Below are 16238 nucleotides of genomic sequence, written 5' to 3'. Positions count from 1 at the left end.
GACCTCTATACCACTGGGATGCTCATAAACAGCCTTTCCCAGAATAGAAAAAGAGAAAACTATTTATATTTTAAAGGGAAATCAGCAGAAGTCAACGTAGTGCACAGAACACATTTCATACTGGTGGGAAAACAGTTATGGAGTTTGGGTCCTAATACAAATAATCTGAAATTCAGACATATTACTATTTACAGGTAAGCACTAATGAAAGCATGTAACTTTAGTGCAAAAAAGACCAGTATTAACAAGAGGAATATAAACAGAACAGGATTTTAATTTAATTTAATATATGGCATAGTTTTTCTTAATGAAGACAGCGATCATTGTGGACTCTTCATCAATTTTATTCCTAACAACCCTCTAAGAAACAAGTCCAACTAGTTTGAGACCACAATTCAGCATATTCTTCGGTGGTCTTAAACTATTCAGGTGAACGAACCCTGGTGCAGATGGAAGTGCTGACTATATTCAGGATAAAGGGGCAGGGATCAACTCTGGGACTTGGTCACAGAACACAAGTTTCTCAAACAAGGATGGCTGGCTGAGCTGATCCACAGATTCAGCATTAGTATTATCAAGAGAGCAGCTCTTACATAAATGTTAACTATATTTCTTCCAAAGAGAAATACCTGAGATGCGTTACCTGGCAGAGACATGCATTACTTTAAAAAAATAAAAGTATCTCAGGCAGGATCACATTCTTACTTTTTTTAAAAGGAAGTGTCTATTACCAATTTTATGAATTTCAATGGCTGATTTTAGTTAAAGACATGATTTTATTCTATATTCCTAGTTTCTACTGTGGAATTCAAACAAAAAGCTATGAAACATAAACAACAGTATATTTAATGGATACCAACACTCTAAAACCAAGCTACAATCTAAATGCTTGAAACACCAGTATCAAACCGCTACTTGCTCTTCTCCACATTCAGTTTTAAACTTGACATTTACACTTTCACTAGGCCGAATCTATTATTCTCACTTAGTTTCAAGTTTCCATAAAGGATGTTTTCTCCATTGCCTAAGCTCGTAGATGGAACAGTACTACATAACTAACAAGGAAATTATATAAATACTTAGCATTGCAAGCGACAGCAAGTGCTCCATGGATCTGGCCAAAGATCCATTACTCTTATTTCTAAATTTCATAGTGTCACGCATGGTACTTGAAAACACATACATTTACTGTAGCAACTTCCTCTTCCTCTGTTTCTTCCTGGGGAATATCGTCATTGACAGGAGAGCTACCCTGAAACGCATCTACTTCTTCACTCGAATCATTTTCTTTAGTGGCTGCTTGTTTGGAGCGTCCTACACGGCTAGAGTAAAACACATGTGAAATGAAATGAACATTCTGATCTTTAGTAGATTACCTCATTTTAGAAAACGCTTTAAATATTTCATGAATTCTCACTTATTATCATTTTTATCCTCAATTACCTTGTAAGACAAATACTATTTTTATATATTTGGAAGCCTAAATTAGTGTTTAATTCTAGAATTTTACATACAAATATCTATCAAGTAACAAAACTAAGTGTAACTGAGACCAATTCCATAAAGGATTTTAAAACAAAATCCAAAGTCTACTCTTCCTTTTATCTTTCCCAACTCAGTAAAAGGCATCTGTATCTATTAAGCTACTCAAAGCAGAAAATTTGGAGTATTTTCTTAACAGTGTACCACTCTTTATCTGGCCCCATCCATTCATTCTACTGAAGAAGGAATCTCCAATCTATTCATTTCTCTCCACCTCTATTGCTACCATGTATTTCCAAAACATTCTCATTTCTTGCCCTCTTCTATTTACAGAGTAATCTTTTAAAAGTACAAAAACAGCTGATTTCACTCCCCCTAGATAGCTCTCTACGAACAGAGACTAATTCTGTAAACCTCCTTAACACAGTATATAAGGCCTACTATTCTCAAGGAATCAACTCATCAATTTCTGAAGAGAAAACTGCCCAATACCACAGCCCTCCCTAAACTGTACACACCCTAATTTTTTCCTTGAGGGCATACATTACAACTCATAATTCCATGTTTATGCGTGACTAATGACTACATGCCCACTCAGAGGTGAGTCCCATGAGGACAATAACCATGTCTGTTTTGTGCCATTGTATTTCCTAGCACTAGCATCCTCTGACACATGGAGGCAATCAAAAATAGGTAAGAGATACTACCATTTAATCAAATGTGTCCTTCTTCATAGTCTTTTTTTAAACTTAGGAATATAGGTTATCACTTCTCTAAGCAATCCAAGATATATATTGTTATTCCATGCTCAAACCAAATAACTTTTTTATTCAGTGTTTCAGAATTAACAGAAGAAAATACAGTAATTACATGGAAAATAATACACTTTTTCTCAATTTCACCGAGGTCAGAACAAGTAAAACAGAAAATCATAATCCATTATTATACTAGTTCTAAAAAAGAACTTCCCAGTGAAGGGAGAAGTGGCTGTTAATAAAAATATAGAATCTTTTTCTGTATTCATCTTTTTAAAGAAATACTTGTTTGGTTTACAGCATTCATGAGGACTTGTGCAATTTTAAGAGAGAGTATAATAAACCACTTAAGCCCTTAATTTTATTATGCCCAAATATAAACAAAGTTATGAGCTTGAAAGATATTTACCCCCAGTTATTTCTTTATTATAAAATTAACCATGGGAATTTAATATTCCTTAGGAATTCTTTTTTAGAAACAGTCATTTCCCACAGTTGAGTCTAAACACATTTAAGAAACAGCCACAAAAATGTACTTACCTTTACTTTTTACCTGAGGGAAAAATTAAGTGGAAGAAGGCATGAGGTACTGGCTAGAGCCTCAGGTAGCATCCCTCTTCCTGTGGGATACACAGGAGTAGGAAAACCCTCTACAGTAACTGATCCTTAGCCAGGGTGTGCTGGCAACTGCCACCGACATGATAACATGATCACGTAATGGGATCGCTCCCAGAAAACCTGCAGCGGATCTGACTCCGGAAGGCTCGCTGTCCCACTTCTACTCAATAACTGAGGAGCAGGAAGGGCCAAATCGACAAGCTACAGCGCTGACGCTCCCCGTCCCTTCAATGATCTTGAATACAGATGTTGTTGTGCCTCTGATAAACATGTGTTTGTGTGAACATCCAGAAGTATATGTAGGTACTAATGTGTTAATTTGATTAGAAACCAATGATTCTGTTTGAGATAAAAAACTTGAGATCAATATGTGATAATATCTATAGACACAGTTTAAGAAAAATGATGCCTATACCTTTCCTATATAGTTCAAAGAATAATTTCAAACATATAAAAGCAATTTTTTTTAAAGTTGCTGAGGAGACACCTGACAAAAAACTAGAGCGGAATAACAAGGCAACCTGGTCAATGACTGATTATTTAAAAATATCTTATCTGTTTAGGTATCATCAAGTCTGTATTGGAAATAATAAACGATCTGGTATTCATTTATAAAGACCTGCCTGAAATCTACAAACAAACACAAATATTACCAGAGAGTATATTAGTTATCAATCACCTAAGTAAGTCTTACCTAGTGTATGGGGCTAAAGATTTGGGATTTAAAGACAGCTCTATGTATATTTTAAAATTTATGAACTCTTGCAAAATAATTTGAAATTGGCTTGAAATTTAATATTATTTACAACTTACACATTTTTTTTTGGTTGTGATGGTGATGGCGTTTTTGATGGTCTTCCTCGTCCTTTCTGTGGTGTGGATTGTGTGGATTCAACTGCACTAGTTTCAGGAGATTCTGCTCTGCTTTGGGGAAGACCCAAATGTGGATAGCATCAAATTACGATTTGTAACATAGGCACTGAACGCATGCAGCTCAGAGTCGCACATGCTCACCTCTGCTGCGCGCGCCTCGATGGCCGGTGCTGTTTGCTCTTGGACTTCGGCTCAGTGTCTCCACTCTGTCTTTCTTCTTCTTCCTCTTCTTCTACTGCTGAAGGTCCAGATTTTTTTTTACTGCCTTTTTTAGAAGTCTTCATCGTTGGCTCTTCCTTGGGTGCACCTGCCCCAAGAGGCTTTGGTGGTCGGCCTCTTTTACCTTTTTTTGGTGGACTATTCTGTTCATCCTCATTTTCTAACATATCTTCTTTGAGCCTCTTTTCCTCAGGCCACTGCTGTTCGTCTGACTCTGAGACTGTGTGGCCTCTCTTCCGCCCGCGCTGGCCGCCTTTAGGCTTCTGTTCCTGTACCAACTTAGTCAGGTCATCCATACCCAGTTTCTCCTCTGAATCTGTGACAGGTGTTTTTTTCCGGCTTCTAGGTTTGTCCAATTCAGACTAGGAATAAAAATTACAATATCAAGTATCAAATTGTTAGTATGCACATTTTGAGAATAAAACAAAAAAAAAATGGTTATTTACTTTTGTCATAACAATATATCTACATGAAGTATAGAATGCTTAAATATATCAGAAATATAACTAGTTACTTGCTTTTATTAGTTTTTTTAATTAAAAAAAAATTATCTGGAGTAGAAGAACAAATTCTTATTCTTACTTAAGCTTGACAACCTCAAATGGAGACCTCTCAAAATCAGTATTTGATCAAATTATAAGTTTTAGTGAAGAGCTATATCAAAAACAGAACACTCTAAATTAAATGCTTAAATAATGTCTGACTATTCTGAAGTATAGCGGATCTGTTTTGATAGTCAATTTAAGTAATTCTAATTTTATTACAGTGTATAAAAAGACAAAATATAAACAATATTATACATCATGCTTATTATACATCATGGAAGAACTGTATTTATTTTTTTAGGGAGCTATAAGATATAAAAGATAAACATATACATCATTTGTTAAAAATCTGAAAACACTTCTGAATCAAAGACACTGCTTCCTCCCAGGTCCAGCTAATTAACAAGGAAAACAATTTATAAATCAGTATGACTTTCACATTTAAAATAAAATCCTAGTCTACATTTGGAGAATTTATGCACTGACCAACAGCAGATGGAGACTGAGGAAATTCTCCAAAGAAACCAAGAATAATGTATATGTACACCTATAATGATCTCCTTACACATGCACATAAAACACATAAATATACGCTGCAATACTAAGTTAATTTCTAAAAAGTTTGTACCAGTTTAGTCTTAAAAATCAATGAGAAAACAAACATTATATGGCTACCTGTGATTTTTAAGTATGTCTGTCATTTGTGTTTCCTGTCTGTGAACTGCTTAATTATGCCCTCAGTACATATGCTCACGTGTTCTACCTACAGTCTTCTACATTTTTGGGTATGTTTAAACTTCATTTCCCATTTGTTATGGACTGCTGTGTCCCCACAAAATTTCTGTGTGGAAGCCATAATCCCTGATGGAGATACCTGAGATGAGGTCCTGACACTGGGACCCTCCTGATGGGATTAATGTGCTTCTGAGGAGTGATCTTTTTCTCTCTCCACGATATGTGGATGCAGCAAGAACGCGGCTATCTACAAATCAGGAAGGGAATGGGCCAGCACTTTGATCTTGGGACTTCCTAATCTACAAAGATGTAAGAAAATTAATTTCTGTTGTTTAAGCCACTCAGTCTATGGTATTTTGTTACGGTAGCCTGCACAGACTAAGTCATTCTTGTGTCTTGTTTTAGAACAGGATGTAAGACGACATTCTAAATTTGTTTTTCCTACTCCCATCCCTAAAGAGACATCCATCCAATCATTTCAAAAATCACTGATTTGTAATGCTTCCTTTATTTTGCATTGTGTTTTAAAATACAATAATGTTTCTGGGCTATTGTAACAGCAGCACAATATTTTACCAATTATAACTAAATATGTTTCTATCTGGCTGGGCTTATCTTATCATTATTATTCCTTTTTGTATCCATTTATTCTTCCACATGGGCTTAAACTCACACTAGAATTTTGCAATTATACATTTAGAAAGACCTGTCATTTTTTTAAATTAATTTTCCCCATGAAGGAACACGGCCTTTCTTTAAGTCTTCTGTTTCTCAATTTTGTTCCTTTCTTCCATACAGGTTTCCCCCTACTTCTTTTTTAAGGTTCTGTTTAGATCTATCTAATTTTGTTGTAGTGGTTATTGTGGTGAAGTAAAACCCTTTCCCCCTGTGTATACCTGATATATAGTAAAATTACCAGAGTAACATTACATAAATACACACATATAAATGGCTATGACGCTGACTTTTTAAGTTTTTCAGTTGCTTCTCTTATTTTTCTAAGAGTGCAAAAATAAAAATGAATTTATTTCTTCTTTTTCATTGTCATACCTTTGAGTCCTATTTCATGTCTTCCTGAATTAGTCAAACATTCTAGCATCATTTTAAATAATAGTGGTGACAGCAGGTGGCTTGTTTTGTTTTTGATTTTAATAAGAATGCTTCAAGTATTTTGGCCTTTAGAAGAACAACTTGACTAAATCATTGACTGCTAAGGAAGTATTCTTCTGGTATTCATTTATTAAGAATTCATATTTGTCAAGAATGGGTTTAGAATTTTATTTATGTCTTCTTGGGATGATCTGAGATCACCTTGTATTTTTCTTATTTGGTATTTGCTATATTATACTCAAAGATTTTCTAGCATTAAATTATCCCTACATTTCAGGAAAAAAAGACCTGTAAATGATTGGTTTTGTCAGTACTTAGTGTTTTGTATATAAATTAAAAGTTAACTTGTATAAGAGATGGGAAGAGAAATATTAAGTTAAAACTAAATTTAAAGGGTCACCTTCAATTTTAAATGCTACAATCATTTCGGTGTCCAAAGATCTGAAAAGGTGGCTGAATTCCTTTATGCTCTGGAAAAGGTTGGTGGTAAAAAGGAAATCCAATGCCTGCTTTCTGGAGAATACCATAAAATAATCTAGTTTCCTAAAACATTTTTCATTTTGCACTGCATTGCTTTAAGAACAAAGGGAATATAAAACTGAGGTTAGGAACAGGAAATAGGGAAGACATGTTACTTGTAGAACTAAATAGTTGAATATAAATGTATACAGACAATAACTCCTTTGCAGTCAAATGTCTAAGTGAAGCTGATCGTATGCAAAGATTACAGTACTCTTTCACAGTAATCTATCTGTCTTTAAACATTCTGTCTCATAATGCTCACCTCTTTGAGGGTATTTCAGTTGAAACTAGCTTATTTATTAATAAGGTCTTCTAGTACTTCTGAAAATGACTGCAATGTTACACAAAGGACAACCAAAGGCTTCCATTATAATTAAACAAATCTCAAAAGCTCAGAAACCCAAAACTCCTCTATGAAAAATAGACTTTGTTCTGCATTGCTCCAAAAGGTAGAGGAGATACGGAATGCATAGGATAACAAAATATTACGAATTAATCAAAACCATGTTTCCCAAATATTTTTGGAAAATGGGAGGAGGTAAAAGGGGAGTGGGGGATGAGGGTGCGGGTGGCCTAGTTGATGTTTCCAACATGAGAGAAATTATAAGCTCTCCAGTGAAAGCATTTTCAAGCACATGGTAACTAACTCTCATAATTGCTAATGAAGGAATTTCTGCATTAAATGAGAAGTAGGACTAGAAGACATAAATACCTTTTCCAATTCAAGGATTCTCTTCTATAAATCCAGATAACAGGATTCCTTTCTGGCTAAGCGATCAATTTTTAATTCTGCTTGGGTGAAATTTTTAAACAGCCAATAAAAATCAGAATTTACAGTTATAAATAGTAAGGATTTAATAAGAATTTTAGAATTACAATTTTTCAAGTGGAAAAGAAACAATCTGGTAAAATTAATTACTGGAGAAACTTGAAAACAACTGAAAATAATTTAAATTTCCTGGGATATGTAATGCTGGGCCAGTGGAAAACAAGAAGGGCAGTAATATATTTCAGAGAAATCAAAAGTTATTAGTTTATTAATAACCTTCCTCCTCTATTAATCAAGTAGATTCAGACATATTAACTTTCATTATTATGGTAATCATTAATCAAAACTGTTAACTATTTATAACAATGAAGCAGCAGCAATTCATTTGAACTAATTCATTTATCCTGATAACCTCACCAGCTAAGCATCCACATTACACAGATAAGGAAACTGACTCAGAGAGCCTCATCGGTTATTCAAGGAATGTTTAACACTAACCAGAAAGTCAAAATCTGCCAAATAATTATGACCATAAGGTTGTGTTGCAATACATAACTGTATTCTATTTCCGCACTAAAACTTCAAGGGACATTTACAAATTGTGTCTGTCTTACAAGTTATCATAGCTATTTTCAAAAACTAAGCAAGCACTTTATGAAAAATGTAGCATTTCCTACCCTTACTAGATGCTTATTTAGTAATTAAAGGCTCAAAGAATCAATTAAAATGGAGGAGCTTTAAGAATTCTCATTCTGCTTCTCTCAGGCTAAATCTAAGCTTATGTGGTTCAAAAACAAAAGAAACAAAAACTAAGCAGTTCTAGGTATGGAACTGGCATGTTTGATTCTAAAGACCTAAAGAATAAAGATTACTTATTAGAATGACAAGAAACAAGAGATTCAATACACTTAAATTACACGGTAGAGGATAATTATAAACTCAGATTTATGATTAAAACCATTAAAGAAAATCAGATGTCAAATTTGAGAGTAAGGTAACTGGTTTCAGAGTAGGAATTATTACTTATACAGTAAAATTATTTTTATTATAATTATTATAAAATCAAACCAAGTATCTCACCCTTACAAGATCAGAGTCGTCTCTCTTGTCACTTTTTTTTCCTGGCAAAGGTGAAGACATTGTATAATCTTCATTTTCACTGTGATCCATTTCAGAGCTATCAAGCCTTTTAATATAGACATTTGTAATTGTTATTACAATCAAATAACCTTAAAAGCTTTTTCTTTTCCCTAGTGTAGCTTTATAGCTTTATGAGAAGTTTCATTCTTTTCAAAAGGTATCACTTTCATTCTATTCTATTTGGCACCAAATCAAGAGGCAATGAAGCACATCTAAGTTAACAGGGAAATTTAAAAAATCAGATAGTTTTCTCCCTCTTTTTAAAACATCAACTCTATTCACAGGGAAATTTTAAAAATCACATAGTTTTCTCCCTCTTTTTAAAACATTAGTTCTATTTGGGAGTAGGAACTTCAGCAAGTTGGGTTGGCCTATGTTACAATCTGCCCTGCCCCCTGCCGCCCTTATCCCCATTCCTCTTTTTCTTCTCTGTTGCATACTCAACACCCTCCAATTCATACTAAAGTTATTATATTTATTGTCTGCTTCCTCTCTGCTAGAAGGTAAGCACGGATCTTTTGTGAATTTCACTTACCAATTTATACTAAGCACTTGGATCAGTGTCTGACATCAAGCAGGCAATCAATACATACTTTGTAAATGAAATAATAGCATCGGTACTGGTATGAAGGCTGTCTTCTGCCCTGGTGAGCTCATCCTTATCTTGTTGACCCCTAAATTTCAATTTCTAGCCCAGAAGCTATGCTGAGCTCTAGACTCACACATCCAATTGCCCACTCACTTGAATTTCTAATAGGTGTCTCAACTTTTAACACAGTCCAAATAGTTATTTGGACACTCTCTTTTTTTCCCACCTGTCCAACACACACACACACACACAACAACAACAACAACAACAATAACAACAACAACCCTGTTGCTCCTCAAGGCTTCTCATCAGGAAAAAGGCCAGGATACATCCGTAAGTCCTTCCTTTCTGTAACTGTTTGCATCTAATTTGATGGATCTACCATCAAAATAAATTCTGAATTTGACTATTTACCATCTTCCTCCCTGTCTATTCCTTTCCCAGATTATTACTGGCTGACATGTTAACTGGTTTTTCTACCTCAATTCCAGCTCCCTTCTTCTCCACAAATAATTGGGGCAATCTTTTAAAAACACAAATTAGATTACTAGACTCCAAAACCACATCTTAGCATGGGGGAAGAGTCAAAGACGATTTTTAGACTCAGCCTAGATGACTGTGTGAATTAGATCATCTTTGATTATAACCAAGAATTCAAGGAGAAAACCCAGTAATATAGGAAATGAGTTGCTGGAAATGTTTTTGGTCATGTTAAGTATGAAGCCATCTACCAAAAAATGTCCAAATGATATAGGTGAAGGGTCACTTAGCTATCAGCCACTAATATGCATTAATATAGGAATCTAAAACAAACAAGAGCAGTAAATGTAATTTTTGTTCTATTTCTATTATACTATATGTCATTTAATGATTTATTCACTATAAAGAAACTGATAGATATTTTAGAGTATCTCCTTCTTTCTTTGCCAACTTGACTGGTTACAAATAATGGAAAAGACAGCACAGTCTCTCATAATAATTTAGCAAAATCAATAAATAGCACTTTCGCCCTGTACAAGGCCCTGCTATGAAATGGCGTTCTAATTACTATGCTAAAACCAGTGAAATGTGAATTTTTATTTTCTAAAAAAAATAATATAAATCTGTAGGACATGATTTGAAAGTACATTTTTTTAAACTACTTTTTTAAACAAGAGAAAATTCATACTGGCATGTGGTAAAAAGCAATTCAAACTATTCCAAAAAATAGATAATCATCTTCCTACCACAGATTACTCTAAACACAATTAAGATATTGTGTATTCTTCGAAAACCTTTTTTCATGCATAAACAAGTATGAATGCAAATCTGCTTTAAAAACTCAAAAATACTGTAACACTCTTCTATTCTTTGCCTTTTTAACTCAGTAATGTACTGTGGGAACTCTTCATATTAGCCCATACCTCATCATTCTTAAGAATTATTATGTATTTCATTGTATGGGTATATTAAAATTGAGGTTTTACAATTGCTAGAATTTCAGGTTGGAAACTAGCTTATGTCTACCAACACAGCTAAAATATAAAAGACTTTATGATGTGATGGAGTTATCCATGTAAAATGAGCAAGCAAATCAATATGAACTTATAAACGGCTACCAATATTAAATGGGAATGTTCATGTACGCATTTATTTCCATTCACTGACATTAAATATTTTGGGTTACATTAAGTTAGATCTGATAACCTTGTTGGGATCCTTAGACATAATATCTAATATTTCTCATATACTCACCTCCCTTTTATTCTTCCAGGAGAACTTGGATTTGAACTGCTGCTTGCATTGCTAACAGTTTCCATTCGTGATGATTTTGTCTGAGATTGTTTGCCTGCTGATGAAAGTGGCTTATTAACAGCTCCTAGAACATTGGTTGTTTTAGGCTGAAATGAAAAATGTATAAAACTCTATTTTAATAAGCCAAAAGAAATTACATGTAAAGAACCATAAAAGAAATCTTTGTCAAAATATATATAAATCATGAAAAATGTACCTATCCCTAAGCAAAATAAGGATTAAAAATTGAATTATCACTTGAACAATGAAAAACTATATAGTCGGCATAACAGTTAAGTTTCTTAGTTATTTGGAGGAAAAGGCTTACGTAAAAGTAAGAACCAATGAAATATATAGTCGACAATGAAGACAGATAATCAGACTCTTGTTATGGAAGCACATAGAAGATACTTTTTAACTGGATTTTTATCTTGATATTAGAGAATTAGATATTTAAGGATCAAGATCTCTGGGGCTTTAGTATAAGCTAAAATTAAGTTTATGTATTTCAGCTTGCATCAGAATACAGGAAATATAAAACTATTTCTTAGTAGTAAATGGAAGATGCCTAATTAATTATATTTTCTACCTTAAGATACACCAATTTTTAAAGAAATACAAAATAACACAATTACCATAATCACACTAAACTACCCCATAAAAATTAGAACGATTCTCGAAACCTACTTTTCCAGGAGTGAAAAATGATTTCATTTCTGGAGGCAGATAATTTTTGGTGTTACTAAAGTTCTATAAGCAAAGGGAAAAGATGCAGTCAGTGAATATTAAAACACTTTATGAGGTTTTAAAGTACACAATTAAACACATATTTAATTAGTTGAAATACGAAATTTTAGTCACTGATTTAAATACCATAATAAGCTTAGACTAATCTACCAACTCCAATATTAACAAACCACATTTGAGCTCTAACATGTCAGAACTCTAACAGAGCATCAGAACACACATGCTTCTGTGGTAACACTCTCCAGAGAAGAGACCACATATACTCCTGTTATCTTCATCACACCAAGGCGGGTGCTTGAAAGCAGACAGCCTCTTTGAGTTAGCAGTGAACCCACAAGGCTGTTCCGAATCTCTATACTCCAGGGAGACCTTGACTGACACTTTCCTTTCTAAACATAAGAATTTCGTGGTAGTTGCCATGCTCTCACGTACTCGACAGGCTTAGGTGCATGGCGAACCATGTACCTAAGAGAGATTCTGGAAAACACCATTTACATCTCATATAATACCTGAGTTTTATGAGAGTGGTTTGGGAACATTCCTGCGGTGTCCCCAGGGTCTGAACCTGTGCCAGTGTCTGTCCTCTGCCTGCTTCCTCATACCAGTTACGATCTCAATCAAGGGCTTACAACTTCAGACTAGATCTCTATCAGCTTCCACCTCTCCATTGTGGGTCAATGGCCATTAACTGACACATCCACATGCTTTGGTGACATTTCTGCCTCTGCTCTGAGCCTGGTATAAAACTCTGAACACACACTGGAGACCATCCCACCTAATCTCTGAACCTTATTTATTTTTGGTCCAAATCCTGTTCTTAAGTCACATCATTAAGACTGGCGGTGACCTTCCCATGACGTCAGGAACGGGCTAGCTCTTCACACTGTTTATTCCTGATCTTCCTGCGACCTAGTGCTGAGAATATGTTTTATTTCAATTGCACACGCACAAAAATTTAAAATAACTACCTTGTCAGGTTGGGTGAAAAAACGAGCTGGCAGCACTGGGTCTTTAGGAGATTCCAAACTGTACGTGGTGCTCTTTGACATGATGATATTCATGGCGACGTCACATACAGTGTACAGTTTCTACAATGGCATTAAAAAAAAAAACCAAGTACTTGAGCTGGCATCCTAAACTCTGAATCAGGAGTAATTCTCGAACATGCACTCAGTGCTGGCACACCCCGGAGGTATGGCGGGTACGGTTCCAGGGTCACCACAATAAAACGAACATTGCAATGAAGCGAGTCAAATGAATTTTTTTATTTCCCAGTGCATATAAAAGTTATGTTGACACTACACTGTAGCCTATTAAGTATGCAGTAGCACGATGTCTAAAAAAAAAATGTATACAGCCTAATCAAAAAAACTTCCAGTTATAAAACAGTCACAGAGAAGAAAGTACAACACAGGGAATTTGGTCAATAATATAGTAATATCTATGCTGACAGAAGGTAACTACATTTATGGTGTGTATTTAGTAATGTATATGATTGTCCAATCACTATATTTCATATCTGAAACCAACATAATGCTGTGTATCAAATATATTTCAATTAAAAATGCTGTGAATCAACTATATTTCAATTAAAAATACTGTACTGCTAAAAAATGCTAACGTTCATCTCAGCTTCCAGCAAGCTGTAACCACCTTTTTGATGGAAGAGGGCCTTTCCTCGACGTGGATGGCTGCTGACCAATCAGGCCGTGGGTGCTGAAGACTAGGGTGGCTGTGGCCATTTCTTAAAGCAGGCCAGCAGTGAAGTCTGCCGCATCAACTGACTCTTCCTCTCCCCGCTGAGTTCTCTACAGCACGTAAGGCTGTTTGGAAACACTTCACCCTCACCAGAACTTCTTTCAAAATTGGAGTCAATCCTCTCAAACCCTGCCAATGCTTTTTCAACTAAATTTACTTAATACCCTAAATCCTTTGTTGTCGTTTCAATAAGCTTCACAGAATCTTCACCAGGAGTAGATTTCATCTCATGAAACAAATCTCATTGCTCACCCATGAGAAGCCAGCCACCCTTCATTCATGAAAGTTTTATCATTAAATTGCAACACATCAGTCACATGTACAGGTTCCACCTCTAGTTCTAGCTCTCCTGCTACTCCCTTCCCTGAGTCACCAAACAAGGGCTGGAATACTTCTTCCAAACTCCTGTCAATGTTGATATCTTGACCTCTTCCCATTAATCACAAATGTTCTTAATGGCATCTAGAATGGTGAATCCTTTCCAGAAGGTTTTCAACTGACTTTTCCCAGATTCATCAGCAGCACAGCATACCATCTATGGCAGTATGGCCTTTACAAAATGTATTTCTTAAAGATTAAGCCTTGAAAGTCGAAGCAACTCCTTGATCCATGGGTTGCAGAATGGATATTGTGTTAGCAGGCACGAAAACATTCATCGCACTGCACATCTCCATCAGAGCTCTGGGGTGACCAGGTGCATTGTCAAGGAGCAGTAATATTTCAAAAAGAATCTTTTTTTTCTTAACAGTGTACTTAAACTATTCAGTAACCCATGTTGTGAACACATGTGCTGTCACCCAGGCTTTGTTGTGCCATTTACAGAGCACAGGCAGAGTAGACGGAACATCATTCTCAAGGGCCCTGGGATTTTCAGAATGTCCAATGAGCGATGACCTCACCTTCAAGTCCCCAGATGAATTAGGTCCTAAGAAAGGTCAGCCTGTCCTTTGAAGCTTTGAAGCCAGGGACTGATTTCTCCTTTCTAGCTGTGAAAGTCCTAGATGGCACCTTCTTCCGACAGAAGGCTGTTTCATCTACATCAAAAAGCTGTTGTTCACTATAGCCACTTTCATGAATGATCTTAGCTAGATCTTTGGATAATTTGCGGCAGCTTCTGCATCAGCACTTGCTGCTTCACTTTGCACTCTTATTAAACCACATGAGCCAACCTCTGCTAGCTTCAAACTTTTCTTCTGCAGCTTCCTCACCTCTCAGTCTTCACAGAAATAGAGTTGGGCCTTGCTCTGGATTAGGGTTGGCTTAAGGGAATGTTATAGCTGGTTTGATCTTCTATCCAGGCCACCATAACTTTCTCCGTATCAGCAATAAGGCTGTTTCGCTGTTTTATCATTATGTGTTTACTGGAGTAGCACTTTTAATTTCCTTCCATTGCACTCACAACTTGACGAATTGGTACAGAGGCCTAGCTTTTGGTCTGTCTTGACTTTTGGCATGCCTTCCTCACCAAGCTGAATCATTTCCAGGCGTGAGAGACGGGGGACTCGTCCTTTCAGCTGGGCACTCAGAGGCCGCAGCAGGATTACTGGTTGGCCTGGTTTCAGTACTGTCGTGTCTCAGCCACAGAGAGGCCCAGGGAGAGGAGGAGCGGTGTGACAGCCAGGTGGAGGAGCGACCAGACCGCACACACAGTATTCATCCATTAAGGTCGCTACCTTGAACGCATGCAGGTCACAGAGCCCCGAAGCAATCACAAGAGTACCATCAAAGATCACTGATACTGTTAACAGTGTAACAACAGTGAAGAGGTTTGAAATATTGTGAGAACTGGCAAAATGTGACACAGAGACATAAGGGGAGCAAATGACGTTAGAAAAATGGTACCAGGAGACTTGCTGGATGAAAGGTTACCACAAACCTTTAATCTGTAAAAACTACATTACCTGGGAAGCACAGAGAGTGTAACAGGAAGATGAGGTCTGCCTGCATGTAGTTTTCAGTACAGCAGTGTAAGTTAAAATGCTTACCCCGACTATTGTTTTCATTAGTTGACTTGTAACAACATTACTACTAATTATATGAGTAAGTCAGTTACTACTAATAGAAATACTATTTACTATAGATAAGTCTTACGCTGTTTACAAATACTATAGAAGTTTCATACCATACAGTCAAATGTTTAAATGAACATAGAATCATGATTATTATAAAGAATTACATACTTCATTCATTTTTGCGTCTTCTGGTCCTTGGGCATCTTTTGTTTGTTTAATATTTTCTACCATCTTTCTTATAAATGCATGACTGTTATTTTCATTTTTGGCCATTAATATTTCTAGAACAAACCAAAGACATCTAAAAACAAGAAGAAGAAATACAGAAGAAATAGTTGGTTGTTAAATTCAAGTACCATAACTCTAAATAGAAATATCATGAACTCCAAAAGCAGAAAAATTAAAAGAAACAGCTATGTATCAACAGAGGAAAAAAAGATACGTATTACAACATATCAGCAATGTAGTTATGAGTTTGTAAGATCCACCCCCTTAGGTTTACAAAGGATATAAATGGTGAAAAGCATGAAGTGATCCTAAGCCCTACTAGCTAGGACAGGAAGGGAACTTCCTAACGCAGTTAACTGGACC

At 35.7% G+C, this 16238-nt stretch overlaps 1 protein-coding gene across 7 annotated transcripts in view; it reads right to left on the bottom strand.

Annotated features, from left to right (window-relative positions):
* The window catches only part of PDS5B (PDS5 cohesin associated factor B), a 184549-nt gene that overhangs the window by 2996 nt on the left and 165315 nt on the right, over positions 1-16238 (bottom strand). For 3 of the 7 annotated variants that reach the window (XM_037012406.2, XM_073229099.1, XM_073229101.1), the window contains exons 27-34: positions 15816-15948; positions 12846-12965; positions 11818-11880; positions 11092-11237; positions 8709-8814; positions 3870-4309; positions 3669-3779; positions 1184-1322 (exon numbers count right to left, since the gene is read on the bottom strand). In XM_037012406.2, the coding sequence (XP_036868301.1) occupies positions 1184-1322; positions 3669-3779; positions 3870-4309; positions 8709-8814; positions 11092-11237; positions 11818-11880; positions 12846-12965; positions 15816-15948 (1258 nt within the window). The remainder of the gene's footprint in view (positions 1-1183; positions 1323-3668; positions 3780-3869; positions 4310-8708; positions 8815-11091; positions 11238-11817; positions 11881-12845; positions 12966-15815; positions 15949-16238) is intronic. The other 4 variants (XM_037012409.2, XM_037012414.2, XM_037012419.2 and 1 more) reach the window with 4 other exon arrangements.

The sequence above is a fragment of the Manis javanica genome, chromosome 1 (genome assembly GCF_040802235.1).
Source record: "Manis javanica isolate MJ-LG chromosome 1, MJ_LKY, whole genome shotgun sequence".
NCBI lineage: Eukaryota > Metazoa > Chordata > Mammalia > Pholidota > Manidae > Manis > Manis javanica.
This window is presented reverse-complemented; position numbering and strand designations above follow the sequence as displayed.